The sequence below is a fragment of the Seriola dumerili genome, unplaced genomic scaffold (genome assembly GCF_002260705.1).
Source record: "Seriola dumerili isolate Sdu_G_001 unplaced genomic scaffold, Sdu_1.0 BDQW01000513.1, whole genome shotgun sequence".
In the NCBI taxonomy this organism is placed as follows: Eukaryota; Metazoa; Chordata; class Actinopteri; order Carangiformes; family Carangidae; genus Seriola; species Seriola dumerili.
The window spans coordinates 912774-937436 of NW_019174768.1; the positions used below are offsets into that span (position 1 = coordinate 912774).

General features: G+C 40.5%; 4 protein-coding genes across 7 annotated transcripts; 2 read left to right on the top strand and 2 right to left on the bottom strand.

Annotated features, from left to right (window-relative positions):
* The first annotated feature begins 97 nt into the window (after positions 1-97).
* Positions 98-2472, top strand: LOC111235560 (ADP-ribosylation factor-like protein 11). Of its 2 annotated transcripts, none has more exons than XM_022764036.1 (5): positions 98-254; positions 1365-1430; positions 1527-1642; positions 1721-1898; positions 2244-2472. In XM_022764036.1, exons 1-5 carry the CDS (start codon positions 222-224, stop codon positions 2373-2375), a joined length of 525 nt encoding a protein of 174 aa, XP_022619757.1. In that variant the 5' UTR covers positions 98-221; the 3' UTR covers positions 2376-2472. The 2 variants fall into 2 exon arrangements, with proteins under 2 accessions (XP_022619757.1, XP_022619758.1); XM_022764037.1 differs by having other exon boundaries at positions 2247-2472.
* A 272-nt stretch (positions 2473-2744) lies between these two features.
* ebpl (emopamil binding protein like) lies at positions 2745-4224 on the bottom strand. The gene is made up of 4 exons (XM_022764055.1): positions 3847-4224; positions 3576-3645; positions 3308-3446; positions 2745-3160 (listed from the first exon to the last, which is right to left on the bottom strand). The coding sequence occupies exons 1-4, from the start codon at positions 4021-4023 to the stop codon at positions 2908-2910; spliced, it is 639 nt and encodes a 212-aa protein (XP_022619776.1). The 5' UTR covers positions 4024-4224; the 3' UTR covers positions 2745-2907.
* A 1705-nt stretch (positions 4225-5929) lies between these two features.
* LOC111235575 (caveolae-associated protein 2-like) lies at positions 5930-12885 on the bottom strand. The gene is made up of 6 exons (XM_022764061.1): positions 12541-12885; positions 11682-11822; positions 10676-10777; positions 8120-8386; positions 7887-8039; positions 5930-7702 (listed from the first exon to the last, which is right to left on the bottom strand). The coding sequence occupies exons 1-6, from the start codon at positions 12784-12786 to the stop codon at positions 7337-7339; spliced, it is 1275 nt and encodes a 424-aa protein (XP_022619782.1). The 5' UTR covers positions 12787-12885; the 3' UTR covers positions 5930-7336.
* A 2606-nt stretch (positions 12886-15491) lies between these two features.
* On the top strand, positions 15492-24443 carry vps16 (VPS16, CORVET/HOPS core subunit). 3 transcript variants are annotated; one of them, XM_022764060.1, is made up of 25 exons: positions 15492-15649; positions 16168-16256; positions 16359-16450; positions 16727-16855; positions 16946-17090; positions 17169-17284; positions 17799-17918; positions 18016-18071; positions 18184-18273; positions 18393-18564; positions 18673-18804; positions 18904-19031; positions 19187-19222; positions 19315-19423; positions 19567-19701; positions 20321-20429; positions 20509-20606; positions 20775-20879; positions 21489-21566; positions 22048-22134; positions 22339-22421; positions 22512-22608; positions 22726-22829; positions 22916-23080; positions 24041-24443. In XM_022764060.1, the coding sequence occupies exons 1-24, from the start codon at positions 15600-15602 to the stop codon at positions 23055-23057; spliced, it is 2502 nt and encodes an 833-aa protein (XP_022619781.1). In that variant the 5' UTR covers positions 15492-15599; the 3' UTR covers positions 23058-23080; positions 24041-24443. The 3 variants fall into 3 exon arrangements, with proteins under 3 accessions (XP_022619781.1, XP_022619779.1, XP_022619780.1); XM_022764058.1 differs by lacking the exon at positions 24041-24443 and adding an exon at positions 23268-23802; XM_022764059.1 differs by lacking the exon at positions 24041-24443 and adding an exon at positions 23268-23802 and having other exon boundaries at positions 22916-23070.
* The last annotated feature ends 220 nt before the right edge of the window (positions 24444-24663 follow it).

Below are 24663 nucleotides of genomic sequence, written 5' to 3' on the forward strand. Positions count from 1 at the left end.
GTCAGACCTGTCACACTGTCACATGACCTGCTCTGATTGGTTGCTGCTCTCCTATCAGCTGACGGCGTGAATGAACCTGTACACACCTGAGAGATGTTAGACAGCTGAGTTTCAGTCAGACACAGAGCTCAGGTCAGACACATTCACTTGTTTTTTATTCAAAGTGACTCCGAGGAGGACGAGCAGGAGAAGAAGAAGTTTCCTGGATAAAAAGAAGAGTGATGGGTCAGGCTCACTCCTCCACCTCTCCTCAGGTAAATCAACAACTACCTTTCTCTCACCTGTCAGACAGGTGTCCGACATGTCTCACCTGCTCTCTGCTCTTTGTTGCTGTTTTTTAAAATTAATTTACAACATTGTTCAGACAAACTTAGTCAAACCAGGAGAGTCTCCAAAGAGTCATTAAAATGTTCAAATGAAACCAAACTGAAAATTATTATAAATTAACTAGCATTTCTGTTGAATATCGACTGTTTTGTAATCAATAAGTCAGTTATTGAAGAAAGCACCTATCAGATGTATTGATAATGACAGTTACTGTCAGTTGCAGTTGGTGATCCAGTCCTGACTGGAAAGGATCCACTATCTGGTCTGACTCAGTGTTAAAAAAAGCTCCTTCAGTTCAGTCAATCAATCAATCAATCAATCAATCAATCAATCAATCAATCAATCAATTACACACCCGTGAAGGAGAGACCTGCCACATTATCATTCATCAGTTAATCCAGAGGTTCATCATCAAAAACAATACAAAAAACACCATAAATATGCATCATATTTCTTGTCTAGCTGATCAATAAACCGTCTTGGCTCCAACACTGAGTGACTGAGAAGGTGTGTCACCTGATTCTCATACCTGAGCAGGTGGTCTGTGCCGGATCAAAGATACATGATGGATGACCACATCTGTAACAGTTAAGTCAGTTTAAGGTTAAACATTAAAGGCACATCACAGCATTACAGTGTAAACACAGAGAGCTTCTCCACATGAAGAGCCGGATGTCTGAGTTTACCACCAGCATTTAAATGCAACATGTGGATCAGAGAAAATACACCTGGTGTTCAGGTGTCAGGTGATCACCACACAATTACTCTCAAACATCAACTAAGTATCTTCAGACTTTGATCTGCACAGCAAACTTGAAACTTATCAGATTAAAAAAAATGTAAATCTGGAAATAAAATGTGTCTGATGATGTTCAGACTATAAACATGTTTTATTTGTTTTTGTTTATCTGTTTTTGTTCATTTGTCTTGTTTGTACATGTGAACACCATAAATGACATCATCTAGTTTCTATGTATAGGTAGAACACACAGGTTCCTGTACAGGCCTTTAACATGTTGATGAACACCTGTGTTCAGGTTATCCTTATGGGTCTGGATTCAGCTGGAAAGTCCACTCTGCTGTCCAGGCTGCTGACAGGACAGGTGAGACTCCTCTGGACAGGTAGACACTGTGTGTTAGACTTATGAACTGTAAATGTCCGTCAGACTAGGTGTGAATGATCACCTGTGACTCTGTAGGTGATGGAAACGTCGCCCACTATTGGCTTCAATGTGGGAACCCTAGACCTGGACAAGAAGACGTCTTTGACTGTGTGGGACGTCGGAGGACAGAAGAGCATGAGACCCAACTGGAGGTAAATTTGTAAACGACTCAAAACAAACAAACAGACAATTAAAAACAGCCCAGACACCTTCTTCTTCTTCTTCTTCAGGTACTATCTGGATGACTGTCAGGCTCTGGTCTTCGTGGTGGACAGCAGCGATCCGGGTCGGATCACAGAGGCCCAGAAGGCCCTGAAAAAGGTCCTGAGTGACGAAAAACTACAAGGAGTTCCTCTGATGGTTCTGGCCAACAAGAAGGACCTGCCCAACTCCATGACCATACGAGAGGTAAGAGACACCCACACCACCAACAAGACCCGGACCCAGACCTGGTTCAACAACTCATGATAACAATGGGGTCCAGAAAACTGGTGTGAGGAAGGATTTCTAAAACAAACCTGTTTCCTATAGAAACTCTGTTTATAAAGAGGCAAGGGAGGAGGAAATGAGGACAGAAGGAAGGAAACTTCCTAGTAAGAAAATAACACACAAATAGTGAATTCAGTTACACGAGAACAGCCACTAGACAGAGCTGTTTCTCCTCTGCTTCTCATTATTTTCTGTCTTTCCTCCCTCTCTCTCTTTCTCTCTCTCTCTCTCTCTCTCTCTCTATATATATATAAACCCCCCCAGCAGATCTCAAACCACCTGGATCTCCCCAGTTACACTGAGCGGTCATGGGAGATTCAGGCCTGCAGTGCTCTGAAGGGACTTGGCCTCCAACAGGCGTTCATGTCTGTCAACAAACTGATCAAGAGGAGTTGAAGGGGGGGGAGTGGCACTATTAAAACTAAAACAATTTCAACATTTATCATTTACAATTAATGAAACTGAGAAAGTAAAACATCTGATTTAAAAGAAAAACATCAATAAAATCAATAAACATGTTTGAGTGTCAATAAAGATGATTATTGATAATCATGTAAAGGACTGTAGTGAACCTTTTCAGATCCTGGTTTCTGCCTGATCTGGACTCAGCATCAGGTCTGATGACCAGACCGAGACCAACTGACTGAAGAACCAGACTGAGACCTGAGCAGGAGAGTCACATGGACTCTGGCGGTCTGTGTGATCAACAGAACCAATAATTGATCAAATTACAGCACATTAAAAACAACATTAGGAATTTTTTTCCAAGAGGTTTTAATCTGAAGTAAAAAGATCACATCTCTTCAGTTTCTGTTCAATAATCAATGCAGCAGATTGATAACTGATCACAGTCAACAGCTGAGAGCTAAAATGTGTCGAATGAGCCTTTAAATGTTCATGGGATCAGTGGTCATGTGATAAGTCGTCTCTACATCATCTTCTTGGCTATATTTATGTCATGGTCTGTTCTGAGCACGTGCAGGCTCCTCAGAGAGAACCAGGACTGGACCAGCAGCAGGACTGGGACCAGGACCCAGACTCCATTAAAGAAGACCAGGTAGACCCACAGATAGAGCCCATTGGATGTGTTCAGGTGAGGACTGCCAATCAGCCAATCAGGACAGAAGGTCATCCAGCCGCCGTACAGCTCGCACACGCTCAGAGTGATCTGCAAAAAGTGTCTGTGAAATACATGAAAGTTATCATGTTATACTATCTACATTCTCACTTGTACCTAGTATCTGTAGTATTGCCTGTAGTACTTGAAGTAGTACCTGTAGTAGTAACTGTAGTACCTGTAGTACTTGTATTAGTACTTGTAATAGTACCTGTAGTACTTGTCTCTCAGTACTGCGTGTATCAGCAGGACTGCTAACAGAGAGTCTAGGACGACGGTCAGAATCTCTATGGAAACGATTGCTGGATCAGAAACTAACCAACGACTGTCAGCTTTACCATACTCCCTCCCTACAGAGAGACAGACAGGTGGAGACAGACAGGTGGAGAGCCAGACAGGTGGAGACAAACATGTCTGTAGTCAGAGCTTTGCTGTAGAAATATGAAGAAACAGAATCTGAAGCTGAAAGTTGAACTCACAGAGTTCAGCCAGTGGACCTTCAGATGTCTGCACCGTCCCAACCATAGACATGTAAACAAACGGACCCTCCTGAAAACAAACAACAAATAACCACAGACATGTAAACAACAAGGACTTTCTAAAGATGGAGACATAAAGTATACATAAATAAGTAAAATAAAACAGTGAAACAAACAAATAAACAAACAATAAATAATCAGCAAAAAACAATCAACTAATAACTGAAGAAGGTTATTAAAAACTTATCAAACTGTTTCTAATTGGTCATACCAGGGTCAGGTGGACAATGACATCATAGTAGAGCCACAGTAGGATCCACCTGTCCTTCACAGAGCTCCGCCCACCATATCTGTGCGTTAGCAGGATGGCAGCTAACACCTGGATGCTACATGCTAATAGAGACAAGACTGAGACCAGAGAGAGGCTGGAGGGCACTACTGAGTCCATGTGCAGGCAGAAAAGAAGAAGAAGAAAGAGGACAAGAGGAAGAATACAACAGGAGGAGGAGGAAGAGGAAGGGCAGGACACTTTACTGTTGAAGCAGCAGTACTATTAGTACAGGTCGTACTGGAAACACCTGTTGGGTTACAGTTAGTTAGTTAGTTAGTTAGTTGTAGGGTTAGGTTTAGTTAAAGCGCTCTGCTTAGAAAGTACAGGACTCAACTGTGTGAATGTGGAGTGACGTCTCAGGCTCCGCCCCTGACTGTCTCTATTGGTCTGTTGGTTCAAAGCCCCACCCTCTGGACTCTCCCATTGGCTATTAAAAAGAACACCCCACTCCCGGGCTGAACCTCCTCCCACAGAAGTCAAAGGTCAACAGCAGAGTTTCAGTAGAAACCAGAGAATAGAGTGCAGAGAGTTGAATCATGTTCATGTTGACAATCATCATTGTCAAAAACAGGATAGAAAAAGCTTCAGATTAAAAACCAATAAGAACCCGAACCTGAACCTTCACATGTAGACAACGACAACAACAACAACAACGGCAACAGCCAATAATCCAGTCTGTGTAAAACAGTGTGAAAACAGTCCATCCTCATGATGAATACTTTTACCTTTATTCCTTTTAAAGTACATTTTGTTACTTTTGTACTTTTGCTTAAGTGAAGTTTTGATTTCAGGACTTTTACTTGAAGTACTTGAAGAGTATTTTTACATTGTATTGTTACTGCTTTTGCTGCACTTATAGTCACACTAATTTCAGCAGTAATCTGATTAAATAATTTACAGATGATTTAATTAATTTAATTATAAAACATCATACAACTGAGACAGTTCAAACCCAGAGATCTTCAGTTCCTTTAAAGTGAAAGTGATGTTAGAATGAGAGACAACAAACACAAACATGGTTACATAGGTTTTATTGGTTATATGGAGAGTTCAAGAGAATTTCACACACCTGTTTATGTTTGATTAACAGTCGGACAGGTGAGTCAAAGGAAATGTTTTTTGGCACCACAGTGTTTTTATTTGTGTTCAAATAAAAAAGTCAGTAACGATAAACTGATCAAACAGTTTGAAATTTTTATTGAAGTTTATTTTAAACATGTCAGAGCTGATTTTAAATATGATCAGTGTGTTTGTAACTGATGGTGTTTCCAGTCAACTCTCTCACTGATCAATCTGTTTGATCTGGTGTGTTGATCAGTTTAACCGTCACTGTTACAGTTATTAATACTTCTGTGTTTTTGATAAGTAACTAAAGAAACAACAAGTTGATTAATGATCAGTATAGAAATCAGCAGAGGCAATAAAATAACATTTACTCACACAGACTGTAGAAGATTAAACTGATCGATCGATCAATTGGTTGGTACATGAAAATGAATTATGAGACTTTCTATGAGCTGGTTTCATTTGTTTATCAGAGAAAATGTTTCAGACAGCAGACAGAACATCAGAGAACATATTTCATATATTCAGTTAAAGATATTTAAAGTAACAAAGTAACTAAAATTACAGGAACCTCAGGAGAACATTAGGGGAACCTTACAGGAACTTTAGTGGAATGTTGAGGGAATCGTAAACTGCGTTTCGACCAAAAAGTACTTGGAACTAAAAGGTTCCTGTGGCCCATTGTTGTCTGTGTTTCCACTACGGCCTAAAGTCCCGGGAAGATTATGCAAAATATTTACTTGACATTACATTATTCACAGCACTTTGAGGACATAACATGAACGAAAATACAGGACAAATTGTGTCCCTTATCCATTCAATACATGACGCAGCATTTTATTTTCAAATACGGGATGATCCCATATTATATGTGATGGGTGGCGACCCTAGCCACTCCAGTTGTTGTGATCTTTTATAATTTTGAAGTGCTGTTTCATTTTTTTTTACCTTCTCCCAGACCTGTTTCATAGTGTGGAAAATGTGTCTGCTCACTCGCTTGCTCCCTGCGGACTTCTAAATATTGCGAATGAAATAAAATGCAACGAGTACTCAACCAGTCAGAAATGTTCAGCACTGCAGACCACACCCCCAAAGTTCCTGAACCTTTGGAAAGTACTACCCCCTGACCAGGTACTTTTTGGGGGTTCGATCAATTAACCCGGAACAAAATTTAGACCCTGGTTCTTGCGGTCAAAACGCGCATAGTTCCTCGAAAGGTTCCTGGTTCCTGGGGAAAGTTCCTGTGGTGGAAACGCAGCTTTAGGGGAACTTTAGGAGGAATGTTGGAAGATCCTTAGTGGAACCTCAGTAGAACTTTAGGGAAAACTTCAGAACTTTGGAGACTTTGAGGTGAATATTAGGGGAACATTAGTGGAACCTCAGCTGGACCTTAAAGAAACTTAAAGTGAACCTTTGGGCAATCTTACTTAAAAGAAACTTTAGGGGAACCTTTTTGCAACCATAGAGGAATGTTAGAGGAAACTTGGAGGAACCTAAAATGTTGGGTGTACCAAAGAGCTTTTGTGGGACCACCTTGGGGAAATCCAAGAGGAACCTTGGTAGCAGGGTTCTGTTTAGCACCATGTTTTCCTCCATGATCCCTGAGTTTCTGCTTTTTAGGCCATCATCAGGATGATTGACAGTCTGCTTCAGTTGGGTTCCACTCATTCAAATGTTTTAATGTTTTATTTTTGTGATTGATCAGCTGATTATTAGTTATCACATTTATATCAATCAGCTGTTGTTTCAGAAAACAAGAATAAAAATAGAAAGGAAACTGAATGTTAAACATGAAAATAGTCACTGTCCTGTCAAAACCATGTATCTCCAACTTTAAAGTGTTTATTTATTCTTAGGTTTTCAGATCAGTAGGAGAATTAAACAATAAAATTCTCCAACGTCATAAAATACTTTCGTGTAAACACTGTAACAGAACAGGAAACTGCCTGTTATTGACCTCAGTTCCTGTAAAGATAAAATGTTGGAGAATGTAGTTTTCAGGTTTACATGTGATGATGTCAGCACACATGATCAGATATCCGAACCCTGTGTGTGTCTGGAGGTTTATCAATAAAAGAGAAATATATATCAACCACAAAACAAATCTGAGCTCTGAACTTCAAAGGAACAATTCCACATTCAGGTAAATCCTCTTTTGTTTTCCGCTCTGAGTTAGTCCTCCTGTTCCCAGTCTTTATGCTAAGCTAACAGCTGCTGGCTGTAGCCTCATATCAGTCTGAACAACTAATTCTCAGAGAAATAAAAGACGAGGATTTAACAGAAAATGAATCTGTTCAGATCTGGAGTGATCAGAACTCAGATTAGAGGATAATTAATCTGGGTTTAATTGAATATTGACAAGTGTTTAGGATTCCTCCTCCTTCTCCACCTCTGCTATTCTCTCCTCTCCTTTCTCCTCCTGAGGCAGAGTGGATGACAGAGCGTACTCCTGACTGACTCCCTCTGAAACCACCGACAAATCCGCCTCCCCTAAAACTGACACCTCCTCACCCTCCTTCATCTCCTCCTTCACCTCCTCTATCACCTCCTGTTTCACCTCCTCCTCTTTCTCCTCCTGCTCAGCTGGGGCCAGCTGGGCATGGACCTCAGTGAAGGGGACCTCCTGGTCGGTGTCGCTCAGTGGGGACACCTGGATTTCAGCCTCAGTGATGACTGACTCCCCGGTCTGAGCGGAGACATCAGCAGGCTGAGAGTCCGAGCTGCTGCGAGGCTGAAGACACAAACAGGATTCAGAAGTTACAGGAATGTTTAGGACATTAAGTGGAACCTTAGGGGAACCTTAAAGGAACTTAAGGAATACCTTAGTGAAAATGTTAGAAAATATTAGGAGAACCTTAGAACACTTGTTAATATTCACATTCATGAAGGATAACCAATGACAAAAATCTCAGTACCTTCCGGATGCTGAAGGTCAAAGGTGAAACCTTCAGGCTTGAGGTTTTCTGTTTGATCTTCTCTCGTTGTTCCGCAGACACAATCTTTGTTCCAATCTTAGTCATCTTCTTCTCGATGTTCTGCCGGGAGAACGCCTTCTTTATACTGTCAACCTGCAAAGGAAAGACTGTTACATGCCTGTCTCTCTGACTGAGCACTTGTCTGTTTGAACCTTTTCAGCCATGGTTCTGACCTTCTTCAGACTAGATCGCTTCAGTTTCTCCGCTCTGGACTTCTCCATGTTCTCCAGATCATGAGGCCATGTCTCCTCTTCCTCCAGCTCTGCCTCCAAACCGACGTCCTCATCAGATGATAGGTCGATGGTATGGAGCCCACTCTCCTGGGACCGGTTGCCATCAACAATGCCCGGTGCTGTTTCCTCAGCTTCTTCCACAATCTCATCACGAGGGAATGGTGGAGGATCCTTCACAAAAACACTAGAGGGGATCTCGTTCTCCTCCTGAGGGAGAGAAAATTTTGGGGAGAACCCCACTTTAGTGGAACCACAGAGGAACTGTAGAGGATTTTTATGGGAACCTTAATGTCACCTGAGGGCAACCTTAGGGGAGGAAAAATGTCAGGGGGGTTGTCATGGATTCTCAATGTAACCTTAGAGGAACTAAAGGGGAAAACTTGGTGGATCCTTAGAGGAATTACACTGGGACCTTGAAAGAATCTTTGAGGAACCTTTAAGAAATATTAGGGAAAACTTGGAGGAACCGTAAGGGAACCTCACTGGAATGTTAGAGGAAGCTGCGTGGAACCCAAAGGATATTTATGGGAAACTTGGAGGAGCATTACAGGAATTTGGGGAATGTAAGGAGAGTCATGGGAAAGCAAGGGGAAAGTTAGTGGGACTTTTGTGGAACTATATAGGAACAAAAGGGGAATGTTATTAAAACATTAGGAGAACTTTAGGATAGCCATAGGAAAATGTTAGAGGAAGCTTAGTGGGACCACAGTGGATTCTTGGAGAAAGCTTTGGTGGGTTTCAGAGCAACCTTAGCAGAACCAAAGGAGAACTTTATGTGAACCTAAAAATATGTGGACCACCTGGCTTTGTGCATAGGGCCATTGTCAGGTTGAAAGACAAACGAACAAAGAGAAACTGTTGACACAAAGTTGGAAGAACTCTGTTCTCTAAACTGAAAAAGATGTAGACCAGGAGGGCTACGCTGAGAAAGAGAATAGGCGTGACAGGCTTAAAAAGCAGACAGAACCACATGCAATCTAACACATAATACACACTGTAACACACTAACTCATGCACTGAGGAATGCTGGGTACAGGAATGTTTAGTGTCAGTGAGAGAAGACAGAAATACAGTCAGCAGATACTACAACACACACACATATTACACACATGTACACACTGATACTGCAGTACTGACATGAACACTTTGTCCAGCAGGGACAGATTTACTCCCAGTTACTACTGTTTTACTACAAACATCACTGAACATCTGACTGAGCAGATTGTTCCACAACCACCTGTACTTACCTGTGGACAGCAATACTTTACTAAAGGTTACCTGTTGTGACCTGTACAAATCTCCTCTCACCTGTAGTTATAGTTACCTTTAATCACCTAGAAGTGCGCATAGTTACTAGTAGTTAAAATCTGTCACCTGAAAACGTGACATTTGGTTACCAGTTCTGTGGAATTACCAATAATTTGTTGTTGTTACCTGCCATTATCAATTATCTGTAGTGACTGTAGTGTGAGTGATGTGCTTTACACTGTGAAGACATTTCTGCTCTATGAGGACATTTCTACACTGTGAGCTCTGTGAAGACATGTTGGCGTTGGCATTAGTCTTAGTTTTAATGTTCAGGTTAGAACCAGGTTTAGTTTCACCATCAGAAACAGAAAACCTAAACTGACTCTGTGATATTCCACTCTTATATTACTCTATGCTGACTGTTACCATGACTACCAGACCATGCGATGACTGTCCATTCAGAGTGTTTTTTATAAAAGTTTTCCAGTTCACTTCCTGCAGCATTTTATGACCAAATAAGGCCACAGATTGAAAGAGCTGGAGAATGAGCAGAAGGAGCTGAGATGGTCAAGACAGATAAACTTTTATATAGTTTGTCTTTAGATTATATTATATTAGATTACAGTATATCAGATTAGAGTAGAGTAGATCAAATGAGATGAGATTAGATTATATTAGAGTAGGTCAGATTACATCAGATTAGACCATATTAGAGTAGATTAGATTAGATTAGATAAAATTAGATTAGATCAAATCAAATTATAACAAATCAGATTGGATTACAGTATATTATATTATATTATATTATATTATATTATATTAGAATAGATTACAGTATATTAGATTAGATCAGATTTTATTTGATTGTATTAGATTAGAGTAGAGTAGAGTAGAGTAGAGTAGATGAGATTAGATCAGAGTAGATTACGGTATATTAGAGTAGATTACAGTAGAGTAGATTATTTTAGATCAGAGTAGATTACATTACAGTATATTAGAGTAGAGTAGATTAGATTAGATTAGATTAGATCAGAGTAGATTACATTTGATTACATTAGACTAACCTGAACCAAGATTTAAGAATGGACTAATGGAGACTTTACTGATGTCTCGGCTGCAGAATTCTGATTTTATTGAGGCATCACACTATAATAACAGATAGTCCTGCTCCACATTTCACTGTGAGCCTCTACCTGACCCCTGACCCCTAACCCCTGACCTGCTTTCAGTGTATATGGTCCCACTGACCTGGAAGATGAGGACTTTGAAGTTGTTTCTGCTGATCAGGTGGGCATGGTTTGCTTCCAGCTTCTTCACCTGGACACCCTGACGCTCCATTTTATCACGAACCTATAAAAACACGAGGTTATATCAGGTAGATTGACAGGTGACAGGTAAGATAAAAAGCAGTGACATTAAACAGAGAGACAGGTCATTACTAGTCCAAACAAAGAGGCCGTCTGGGTTTTTCCTGGCCGAAAATTTGTCTGGGGTGGTACTAAGCCGTATGACCTTGCGGCACTCACTCTATGCTTTTCAGAACATCTTGGAAGATTAATAAAAACTGATGTTAAAATCATGTAAACGTCGGCTTTAATATACTCGTTAATACACTCCTAAAGACTTGGTATTCTCGCCTTGACTCCTCTCTTGCGCTCTGATCCTCTCCTCCACCGGCACCTTCCACTTGTGGTTGAGAACTAGGCCTACTGTCAGTCCTGGCAAAGAACTAATGATGTCTGCACTGTTTCACCTGTCCTTGTGATGCTCCTCTTCTTGAACTCTCTTTAAAATAATCTGTGATTTGAGACATTTCTACAAAAAAAAAACATACTTGATGGGATGTAACGTTCATTTAGGGAAACTTTTCAAGAAGCTGGGTGTGCTTGGATGTAAAAGAGATAATATTCATCTGTAGGGTTGCCAACTTTTATGTGAAAAAAGGTGGCAACTGGTTTGTTTTTACTTGATATTACATTATTCACAGCACTTTGAGGACATAACACGGACGAAAATATGGGACAAATTGCTTCCTGTATTGATTCAAATTCACCAAGTACTGAGAAAACAAGTACTAGAATTTTGTCGGGAGGCGGAGGTGGCACGAAATTTGACGGAGGCGGCCACCTCCCAATTCTCTATGCAGGAAAAACCCTGGCTGTTGACAACGACAATTAATAAATGTGGCAGATTTATATATCTCATGTGCCCAGTTCTAGTCCTCTAGTTTGATTGACAGGTGTGATCTATTGACCTCCTTCATGGTGACGGACAGTTTGCGGCTCTTGTCCAGCAGTTTACTGACGGTGTTTGAGGTGTGACTGTGACTCTTGGACAGTTTGGTCATATCAGCCTGGATCCCTCTGACCACGCCCTCCATCTCCACCTGGTGCACCTGAAACACAATAAATGACCAATCTAACATGTTATTAACATTACCACGTGATCTGTAAACTACAAACAGCTTTTAGTTTGAAGCTTCATCACTATAGAAACAGGAAGTAGTTCCAGTTTGTCTGGAGGCAGATTTTTGTTTTTCAGCCAAACTTTTGTTTAAAAATGCAGCGAAAGGTCAAAGTGAAGAAACTGTTTGTGTTTCTGGAGACTTTCAAATTGATGCATGACATCATATATTTTACCTTTAACTGACAGTTACAATCGAACTAAACATGACAGAGAGAAGTGAGGAAAGAGAGCAGCTGGTCAATCTTAAACCCCACTGTATATATGTTTTGTTTACACAGGAATACAAATGAAAAGCAAGATGAGATGAAATCCGCCTGTAGGGTTTAAACTAACTTAAATCTCTGTCAGTAAAGACGCTTACAATACTCATATTAAAACATGTTAGGAATCCACTCACAGCAAAAACGTGGCACACAGCTTCTTTAACCTGCAGCTACAATTGTGAAGTTTTAATAAATTTAGATTAAAATCAGATTCATGAGAAAGAGTCAGACAGAACATAATGAGAAACTGTCAATCAAGATGTTTTTAAGTGTGTTTTGGTTTGGACAGGAATTTCTGGTTTTTAGCCCTGACACTGAAGACATGTCTGTAAACATGTCCCACACTCAGACCTGGTGTCCTGGACTGGCCCAGCCCTCTCTCACCTCCATCTTGTGCTGGTTTTCCTGCACGGCATCCAGCATGTTGACCAGTTTGTCCAGCAGAGTAAGGACCGTGATGGCGTTGACGGGACCCTGATTCATCTTCTCTGGGTCGAATCCTGCCAGGGGAGACATGGGGGAGGCCTGGTCCTCCTCTAGCTGGTTCTGCTGGTCCTGCTGGTCCTGTAGATCCTGGTTCTTGGGGGGGACCAGCAGATCTTGGCTCTGGTGGGTCTCAGTGGTCACCATGATGACTGTTGAAGCAAAAACTCGAAACTGTCAAAGACTTTCCTTGCTGCAAAAAACCACTGTAGATTCTACCTCGCCTGCCCTCTCTCTCTCTCTCTCTCTCTCTCTTTCTCTGTGTGTGCTGATCTGTGATTGGTTGGCTCAGAGGAAAACTTTCCGTCTAACTTCCCAACTATGGAAATGTCCACGCCTTTAACTCCTTCACTGCCACAGATAAAATACTGAGCTGTATAAATATAGACGGGCTGCACCTTTATTGAAGATGAAGAGACTTTTAATGTGAAGAGTTTAGTTTTACTTAAAGGTTTAATGTTGATCCATCAACCTCAGATTAGTGGAAAATACAGAAATGTCAAAATCAAAAGTCTGAGCTCAAATAATCAAACTGACAACAACAAACACACTGTTATAGGAAGCATTATAAAAGACACAACTCCTAAAATGTAATTTAAAAATAGAATAAATAAAAATGAAAAACACCTTGAATAGGTGAGAATATCCAGGTACATGTATTTATTAGAATACATTAGAAAGAAACCCATAAAGCAAAAAACAATAGTAAAACTTTAAATCTAAAATTATATATAATACATCTGTATACTATATACTATATAATACATCTGAATTAAATAAATATAAATACAGATTGAATATAATATAATATAATTTTAAGATTCAGTTCATGATAAATAAAATAGAAAATACTAAAATTTAAAAAATTTAAAAAATAAGTAAATAAGTAAAATATGAAAAAACGAATGATCTCATCTAAATCGTACAACAAAAAAATAATAGAATTTGATGAAAACCTTGTTAACTGAGCTGAAAGGGTTAACTCTCTGAGTTTTTAGTGTCCCTCTACCACACCCAGGGGGAGGAGTCTGCTACCATGACGACAGGGCTGAAGGGAAGTGTTTGTGTTCGCTCTCTCTCTCTCTCTCTCTCTCTCTCTCATGTTTTTAAGGTGAAGTCATCTGGAAGGAAGCCTCTCTCTCTCTCCCTCTTCCTCTCTTTGTGTGTTAATGTCTCTCGTCGTCGGTTCATGGAAAACTGGTTTGTTTTGTGACATGCAAAGACTTTACACACACAGAACAGAACAACATTTAGAACCCGGCCTCAGTGAATTTAAAGTTCCTCTGCAGTAAAGAAAACTTTAAAGTAAAGAGAATGAAAATTCTGAACAGTAGATCTTAAAAAGTGACAGATTTTAAATGGAGTTTAGTGGAAAGTTTAGCTGCTGTCACAAGTGTTTTTGTGGATCCAGAACTTTTGAAAAACCTTTTTAAATGTTAGGGTCAAATTTTAAATGTATTGAAACCTTGGGGTTACAATGTAAGTTCATGTAAGTTTTGGAGAACCAAGGTGGAAGATGAGAGGAACCTAGGGTGAACCTAGGGTGAAGTTACTCCTTGAGGGAACCTGAGAGAACAGGGTTAGGATTAGTTGATTGAAGTGGAACATTAGGAGAATCACAGATACATTTTTTGGGGGCGTTGGGTGGTGGGGGTAGGGGGGGTGATAGAGGACCACTGTGGGAACCTTAGGGTTACCAGGGGAATATTAGGGCAATTAGGGATTTTTGGAGAACCATTGAATAACTAAAGAGGAATCTTAGGGGAAGTTAAGAGAACCTTTATAGGAACCTTGGGTTGATTTGGACCAAGTCTTTAACCTAGTCTCTAACCCTAACCCTCAATCCCTTTTAGGATCAAGTCTTCAAGTACTACCAAAGGTCCTTTTAGTATAATCAATTAAAGCATGTTGGGTTGCCAAATAAAAATAGTGTTTTTTACTAAAGATTAGACTTCATAAATTGGAGTCAGATGATGATGAGTCAGATCATGCGACTCTGTATTTGTGGTTTGTGTAAGGTTCTTTAACAGTACAACAGAGTCAGAACACATGGATATGGGAGGACATGTTTCTCAGGAGTGTAAAGGTCGGACGTGGAAACAGGAAGAGACGCTCACATCATTGGAATTCACACAATGGGGGCGGGGGGGGGGGGGGGGGGTTAGGGTCATGTGACTGTGAAGTAACATATATATTAAAAATAATAACAAATACACTAATAATGTTTTTCATTTCATAGTAATTTATAAAATTTAACATTTTTATACACAGGCTGCTGTAACTGATCAGGGACACTTATCAAACACTAATCAATCAGTATAGTGATCACTAATAACAGTCTGTTACTGTGAATTTGTTGTGATACTGATGCTCCACTTCTGCTTTAAATCATCTGACTGATCAGTTGGTATCAAATGATAAGGCACCTCTTCATTTCAGGTAGTCCATAACCAATTAGTCGATCAACAGAAAACTAATCAAAAACTGATAATCAATCTTAACATTAATGTAAAAACAGAATGTTTCATTGTTTTGTTGGTCTCTTAATAAAATAAATTGAAGACGCTTTGATCATTTCTTACTGTGTTACAATGTAAATTATTAATTGATGAAATTATAAGTTATCACATTGACTGATCAAGAAATAGATCAAATTTTGGGGGGTTTTTGGTCAAACTATTATTTTTTTGTCTACTGTATTTAACAATGTGATTTTATCCTGTGACTTAAACAGGTTTTATTTTCACCCTCATTGTGTGTAAAACTTTTATCTAATGCGTTTCTTTGCCCTGTGAGGCGCGTGTTGGGCTCCAGGGGGCGAACACAGAGAGGGAGTGCTGCTCATTGGACCGTAGAAGAAGAAACTGTGGTTGCTGATCATCTGACTGTTAAAGCTAAAGCTAACGGTGAACCTTCGTCGTTAAACTGAGGGTATTTTCTTCTCTCCGGGGGGAAACGTCATGGCATTCATCACAGCCAACTGGAACCCGCTGGGAGAAGCTTTTTATCGGTTAGTTTATCTCTGCTTTATCGGTGCGACAGCAGCTAACATTAGCCGAGCAGTTAAACACAAACAGTAGCAGGATGATTGAGAATCAGAGACACTTGGAAACAGGCTAACTGTTAGCCGTCATCTAACAGCCGATTGTGTTTTTATTGGAGCTGGTTTTAAAGTGTCTTAGCTCTGCTAGCATCGTCACCGTGATCATGTGACACTCACGGTAGCTTCATGCTAGTTTTACTTTAAACTTCAGTGTGTGATGCATGGATATAGAAACTCCCGCTAGCTGTTAGCACTTTTAGCAGACAGAAATCATAAACAGGTGTATCAAATTGATTAAATTTATGAAACAGGTGATCTCATTACATTAATGACGAACTGAGCAGAGGAATCCAATCAATCGGAATGAGAGTTTAGGCAGGTTAGCATGTGTTATCTACGTCACAAAGAAACACAGCAGCTTTAAAATGACAGACATTTAAACGCAGTGTGTGTTTGTGTTTGCATGTTTATGTTTCGGTATGCAGTAAGACGGAGCTGTACGAGATGTGCTGGAACCTACGGGATGGACTCAGAGACAGTTTGGTGGCTGCAGCTCCGTATGGAGGACCAATAGGTATACACACACACACACACACACACACACACACACACACACACACACATACACAGTCTGTCTGTACCTGTCTCTGTCTCTAAACCTGTCTCTCACTCTCAGCTCTCCTCAGAGAACCTCACAGACGTTCTCCAAGTTCTCGTCCACAGTTGGAGATTTATTCTGCGTCTGGAGTTTCCATCGCCAGTTTCCCTGTGAGTCCAAACACACTTTTTCTCATTGTTAATGTTACTGACCAATCAGTTTCTGTCCTGACTAACACACACACACACACACACACACACACACACACACACACACACACACACTTCTCATTTATTCTCATTTATATATCACATTTCTCTTCATTTATCTGCTGTTGGGCAGTCTGAAATGACCTGTCTCTCTCTCTCTCTCTCTAACCTGTCTCTCTCTCTCTGACCTGTCTCTCTCTCTCTGACCTGTCTCTCTCTGACATGTCTCTCTCTCAGTGGAAGAGTGGTCCTGTGGTCCAGTTGGGTTGGACGGTCAGTGACGAGTTGTTGTGCATTCAAGAAGACGGATCAGTTCTGATCTACGATCTGTTTGGATCCTTCAAGAGACATTTCAGTATGGGTCAGGTCAGTCTGTTAACTAGTTAACTAATCTCTTAACTAACCACCTCAGTATGGGTCAGGTCTGTCTGTTAACTAAGTTGTTGTGTTAAACAGGAAGTTGTCCAGAGTCAGGTGTTGGAGGCCAAAGTTTTCCACTCTCCATATGGGACAGGTGTTGCCATAGTAACAGGCTCTTCTCGCTTAACCTTGGCAACCAACATTGACGACTTGAAGCTCCGCAGATTACCTGAAGTTCCTGGTAACACCTGGTTATTTTTGTAATGCTGTTCATCGGTCATTATGTCTCTCTATCTCTGACCTGTCTATCTGTCCTCAGGTCTACAGGGTAAGCCTTCCTGTTGGGTCGTCCTCACTCAGGACCGACAGACTAAAGTCCTTCTGTCCAATGGACCTGAACTCTACATCCTGGACAGCACATCCTGCACTGCTGTGGTGAGACAGACAGACAGACAGACAGACAGACAGACAGACAGACAGACAGACAGACAGACAGACAGACAGACAAAGACAGATAGTTAGACCACCATCTCCTTTTTCTGATAACTACTTCTATTGTATGTGTGTGTGGGATATATATATTAAGGTTGTATTATATATTGTTTATATGTATATATATATATATATATATATATGTATATATGTATACATACATATATGTATACATACGTATATATATATACATATATGTATATAATTTTATAGCGTTTTTCCTGTTCTTTATTTCATTATCAATCTATTCTATTAATTCTATTTATAATTCCATTGAATTTTATTATATTAATATTTATATTGACATTTTTTGGTCAATATTTTTACAATTCTGCTTTTCATTGAAAATGTCATGTCAATAAAACCTGTTGAATTGGAAAAATACAAATAAAAGAGAGAGACAGGCACAGACAGGTAGACAGACAGGTATCTAACCTCACCTGTCTGTCTGTCTCAGTGTCCTCCAGGTGTCAGTCCTCAGGACGGTATCGTCCACATGTCTGTGTCTTTCAGCTATAAATACCTGGCTCTCTTCACTGACACGGGACACCTCTGGACAGGCCCCTCCCACCTCCAGGTGAGCTGCTCCTTTGTCCAATCAGCTCTTAGATGTCTTCCCTGAGGGGGCGGGGTCTGTATGGATGACTGACAGGTCATTTTTTTTGTCTCTGTAGGACAAAATGATTGAAATCGACACCAAAAAGAAGACGACACCCAAACAGATGGTCTGGTATGTTTACCTGTCTAACCTGTCGTTGTTACCTGCTTTCCTGTTATCTTCTCTCTCTGTACGTATTTACTTGTCTGGCTGTTTAACTGTCTCACTCTCTCTACCTGTCAAGGTGTCGCAGACCAAAGAGTCAGCAGCCGTCTGTGGTGCTTATGTGGGACAGACTCCTCCTGGTGGCTGGAGTCTGTAGTGACACCATCCAGTATCCTTTAAACCAGTTCAGACTGGGACCAGTAGCAAACCAGTTCAGACTTGTAGTGGGACCCTAACTCATTAAGATGCTTCCCATTGACCCCTGTTTGACCCTTGACCTGACCCCAGATTCCCCATCGAGGATCCGTGTGTCTTAGTGGGAGAACTGGACGGAGTTCGGATCATCAGCTCGACCAATCAGGAGCTGCTGCAGGAGGTTCCTCTGGTCTGTCAGGACATCTTCAAGATCGCATCCATGGCTCCTGGAGCTCTGCTACTGGAGGCCCACCGGGAGTACGAGGTGACCACCTGTCTGTCTGTCTGTCTGTCTGAATCAACATCTGAATGTCTGACTGAAGTTATTCTGATAGAGGTTTAAGATTTTGTGTGTGTGTGTATGTGTGTGTAGAAGTCGAGTCAGAAGGCTGATGAGTACCTGAGGGAGATTAAGGAGCAAAGCATGCTGGGAGAAGCGGTCAGACAGTGTGTGGAGGCGGCAGGTCATGAATACGACACCAACACCCAGAAATCCCTGCTGAGGGTAAGATACAGTAAACACTGTTTGAAGTGATCTCAGGTCAGAATGTGAACTGATCTCAGGTCAGTATGTGACAGTGGAATGTGGTGTTTCGTCCAACAGGCGGCGTCCTTTGGGAAGTGCTTCCTGACTGACTTCAGTCCGGATCAGTTTGTGTTGACCTGCAGAGAACTCCGAGTCCTGAATGCCGTCAGAGAGAATGGCGTGGGTCTGCCACTCACACACACTCAGTATCCTCACACACCACAGGTGCATCATGGGAGATTTGCTGTCCTGTGTTTTAGGAGTAGACTCCTGACTAAACAGTTTTCATTCGAATCAAGGAAGAAACACACTGTGTTCACTTTGTTACCGTGGTGACAAACTCCTTGACTGTTGACCCTAGATTCAAACAAATGACTCTACAGGTGTTGATAGACAGGTGAGTTAATTGATCCAACCTGTCTGTGTGTGTCTGTCGCTACCTGTCTGCCTCTCTCACCTGGCTGTCTCTCTCACCTGTCTGTCTCTCAGGTTGGTGTATCGACAATTTTATCCGTTGGCGATAGAAATCTGTCGTTATCTGAAGATTCCTGATTATCAGGGAGTCAGCAGAGTCCTCAAACACTGGGCTTCATGCAAGGTAAACTGATCCTCACTCGTCTCCTCTGACCCCACCTCCTTGTATATCATTATGAATATTTTTTTTTATTTTTCTTTGTTTTAAGACTTTACTTCAGAATACATTTTTATGTACTGATATGTGATGTGTTTGGGTATGTCCAGGTGCAGCAGAAGGACCTATCAGACGAGGCCATAGCTCGAGCAGTGTGTGTGAAGGTGGGAGACTCACCTGGTGTTTCTTACTCCCACATTGCAGCGAAAGCCTATGAATGTGGACGTACTGAGCTCGCCATCAAGGTAACTTCAGACTTTTATTAACCAAGGGCTTGACATCAAAAACTCTTCCTCAGATTCCTGACTGAGTCAGAGCTGAACCACATGTTGATCTGGTTCAGTTTGATTTCACTTCCTGATGATGTCATCATCTATGATGACCCTCCAGACTAAAGCTCCAGAGAAATGGAGGCTGCAGAACTTCATAGAGAATCCGTCTGGTTTAACATCATTATAGACTGCAGATAGGTGCTGATCACAGCTGATTGTAGTTGATCTCAGTTGATCACAGCTGATCACAACTGTTAATGACACAGTATAAGTTCTGGTCTTTGTGGTGCTGTGATGTTCAGGTTGACGCACTTATGAGAGAGTTGAGCAACGAGCCTGGTCTTTTTTTATTGCTGATGTTACAGTATTTTATAAGACTTTATCTTGTAGATATCATAGTATTGTTGATGTTACAGTATTTTAGATATTTTATTTTAAATATTATAGTATTTTCAATATTATAGTACTGTTGATGTAACAGTATTGTAGATGTTATAGTATTTTGGTTATTATTTTATTTTAGATGTTATAGTACTGTTGATGTTCAGTACAGTATTATTAATATCATGGTCATTTCTCTCTGTTCTGTCAGTTGTTGGATTTTGAGGCTCGGTCTGGAGAACAGGTTCCTCTGCTGTTGAAGATGAAGAGGAGTCAGTTGGCTCTAAGTAAAGCTGTGGAGAGTGGAGACACTGACCTGGGTGAGTCTCTGTTAGCCCCACCCCCTACCTGTCTGACAGCCAGATGATGTCAATGATGGATCTATCTATGTGTTGTCAGTGTACACAGTGGTCAGTTACCTAAAGAATGAGATGAACAGAGGAGATTTCTTCATGACTCTGAGGAACCAACCAGTTGCTCTCAGCCTCTATAGACAGGTACACATCTTCATCATCATCACTCTGCTCCTTCACCTTAATGATTCGTGATTCTTCATGATTTCACTAGTCTTTTACTGTTGTATTCACCTGTATCCAGAACAGACGTATACAGTGATCAACCTGTGGTTTATTGATTGATTTATTGATTCATTTCTGTGTTATCAGTTCTGTAAGCTGCAGGAACAGGACACTCTGAAGGATCTTTATAACCAGGATGATGATCATCAGGAGCTCGCCAATTACTATGTTACTGCCAGTTACAGAGAGAAGGTAACAACAGTTTAAGTCAAGTAACTAACAATAATTGTTAGTAACTAACACTAACTGTTCATTATTGTTAGTTACTCGTTACTGCAAGGCTTTGAAAAAGTGATGAAAGACATTATTTATTTGAGAGAATGATGAGTCAGATATATCTGAAAGTTGAATGTAGGAGTGCATCATGGTGTATAAAATGATAAAGACCTAACCAATAAAAAAAAGTGTTTTGTTTAATTAATGTATATAATATATACCCATAATAATAACTCCAGATGAATCAGTCTCTTTATTCATGTTTCTTCTGTTCTTTCTTAAGTTATAAAAACAAGACTGATGTTTTCTCACAGTACATCATGGAATTATGTAAATACAGCTGTTCACATATAGACACCTGTCATAAATTGAATTGTCCCTTGTTTGATCAATGACCATCATGTTTTTATTTTCTTCTTATTGAATAAATCTTACAAACCTGAAAGTTCAAAGGTTGTTAACATCACAGCATTGTGTTTGTTTATTGTGTTTTTATTGTTGTCAGCTTTGAGCGTCTGTGTTAAATGTGTGTTCGTGCTCTATATTATCTAACCAGTTGATTATTACCTGTCTCCTTCTCTGCAGAGGTTGGAGAGCCGTCTGTCTCTCCTTCAGAGTGCTGTAGACGAGTATAACAAGGCCAAGAACGAGTTCGCTGCAAAGGTAACGCACATTACTCATTAGTATTAAAACCCATGATCTTAAAAAGTTAGTGTTCAGTATTACAACGTGCAGGAGTTTTGAGGTTAAGTGTAGTAAATACTGTATTCAGTGAGTATGGATGACGTGCTATTTAAAAATAATGGTAATTAATGTTTAATCAGCGATGTCGTCTCAGGTTCAGTCAGCTGTTTGTTCATGAGAATTAACAAAACAAACTGCTGTGGTTGATGTTTTCTCTTGATGATGATTTCTGTTGAATTGAAACTCAAAGAGGGTTTTATATAAGAGCTATCACTCTGATGTTTGGAAATGTGCTGTTGGTGGACTGTTGTTACCGTTCATAAAGCAAAAAGAGGAGTATTTGTTCACATCATGTCTGTCCAACAGGTAGTTTGTTTGTGTAGCTTTGAGTTAACAGAAAGGTGACAGACCTAATTTTAACCTCCATTATTCAGTTTTAATCAAAACATTCTCTCTCCAGGCCACAGAGGACGAGATGCGTCTCCTTCGTTTTCAACGAAAACTGGATGACGAGAAGGGGGCGGGGCTACTGGGACTGTCTCTACAGGTAGATAAAGTTGTAGAGATATGTTTGCAGATGACTCCACACCGTTCCTAATAAAATGATTGTATTCTCGCTGCAGCACAAACTGTTAATATTTTCTTGTCAACCTCTGGGTTGTTTCTTTAAATAAATATGACCAATGAAAGACAAGAACAGGAAGTAGTCACTGCATGCCTGGTGATGTAACTTCCTGTGTCCTGTCTCCAGGCGACTATGGAGGCTCTGCTGGCGTTAGGACTTCACAAACAGGCAGAACAACTTTACAGAGACTTCAGAGTACCCGACAAAAGGTGAAACTCTCTGGAGGTAATGTCACAGATACCTACCTGTCTGTTTCTCTACCTGTCTCTCTCTCTCACCTGTCTGCCTCACCTGTGCAGGTACTGGTGGCTGAAGCTGAAGTCTCTGGCAGAGAAGGAGGAGTGGGAGGAGTTGGAGAAGTTCTCTAAGAGCAAGAAGTCTCCTATTGGCTACCTGGTAAGAGAAAGGCCCATCCCCCCATTAACGTTGTTAATTTAACAACGATTAGTGTTAGTTATTTAAATAAAGTTAGAACTATATCTCCCATGAGTCTTTGCTCTGTGTCTTCTTCAGGCATTTGTTGACATTTGTATGAAGTGCAACAACAAGTATGAAGCCAAGAAGTACGTTTCCAAGGTGACACCTGAGCAGAAAGTCAAAGCACACCTGGCTGTCAGGTAAGACAGAGCACACCTTCTGACATCATCAGACAGGTGAGCCCTGACCACTCATGTAACTCTTCTTCTTCTCTTCTCCCTGTCAGTGACCTGGAGGGAGCGGCGGATGCTGCGATCGAGCGCAGGAACGAATCAGAGATGGGGGCGGTCCTTTCTAGATGCTCCACCTCTGACCGGCTGCTGATTGACAGGCTGAACCGAGCCAGAGCCACGGCTCCCAAAAAGTGATCCTCCATCCAGAGTATGTACAGGTATGCTGCCAAAAAGTGATCCTCCATTTACTTTCTGAGTGATACCAGAGGAGTTGCCATGGCAACCTGTTTTCCTTCTTGGTGTGTATTAATGTCCCATGATAAATGCTTGATTATTGGTCAGTCAGATGATGTGACTTACAGCTCTTTCTTCTTCTGTGTTTGTATTTGGGTTGTGTTGCTTCAGGTTCAGACTCCAGACTTTCAGGACAGAGTCTTGAACCTTCTCAGCAGCCTCTTCCAAACTTTCTACTGTCTCACATGGTTTTCATGGCAGTCTCGGCACCTGCAAAATTTATCCTCTCCCTCAAACCGTGATTGTCCAATCATAGCCTAGTAACTGATCCAGTCTAACCCCGACCCACACGGTTGTTCCTGTGGTTCAGTGGTTGAACCTTGTCGTACCCAGTTTAAATCTGATCCAGGACCTTTGCATGTCCCGTCATGTCTCTATTAATTCACTGCTAACACTGATAATGTCTCAGACCTTTTTTCTCCAAATTGTTCATTGTGGACACTGAAACCGTGCCCGAGCTGGACCACAGCCAGACGTTTGCGGTCATTGAATCACTGAGGTTCTGTCCTGCGCTCCTTTCCACATTAGTCTTATTTTACTGTTTAGTGATGGATTCAGGTTCAGGAGTATCACAGCTGTGTACAGTTACTGCTCATGTTAACCAACACTTGCTGCTGCTTCACATTAAAAGCTTTGTGCCAGAGAACGAGCGGGATGTTTTATTGTGAAGAAGCTACAGGAAAGTCTGTGTGTTTGAGCTCATGATGGTTTTACTGAGGCACCGTGTGAATTTCCTTTCAGTTATTAAAGTTTTATTAATGTTTTGTTTCATATTGTTTTTGTTAATTTCTTATTTGTTTCTTTTTTTCTGTTTGTAATTTTGAATTCTTTTGAGTTTGAAACTTAATTCTCACTTTGAGATTTAACTTGGTTGTTGTTTTCAGAGCTTTCAGCCACATCTTGTGTTCTTCTTCAGCAGAGAGTTGCTCAGCTGTTATCACATGGCAAGTATGAAGTGGTCACATGATAGGTGGTTGTAGTATGTTTATGAAATTTCTGTTACAGTAAAGTTGTGATGTTATTCATCAACACTTAAATCACAGTCCTGAACATTTTTAAAAATCCAACACTGACACATTTAAAACAGTTTGTTTACAAATTATTTCAAAATTAAGTTCAATGGAGGGAAATAACAATAAGTGTTGATAAAATTATGAATAAGAAAATATTTTAATATAGATTACACTGTTCATACTGCACAGTGTGTTGTGTAGTTAATATGAATTTTCACCACTGGGAGGCAATAAACTTCAACTTATTTAAAAATGTACTTAAAGTTTTATTTAACAAAATAAATCACCTTGACATTAAAATGTTATTCAAGCCTGATTAAGATATTATTTTCCCTTCCCCAGTTTCTTTAGGTGTAAGTGTAAGTTATTAAAAGAAATATATGTTGTTAAGCAGTTTTATTGATAATAAATCAATATGTGGATCTTCAGTTTTAATCAGTTCAAATGTTTGAATCTAATCACTTAAGACTATAGCGGTACATTGACCTAATCAA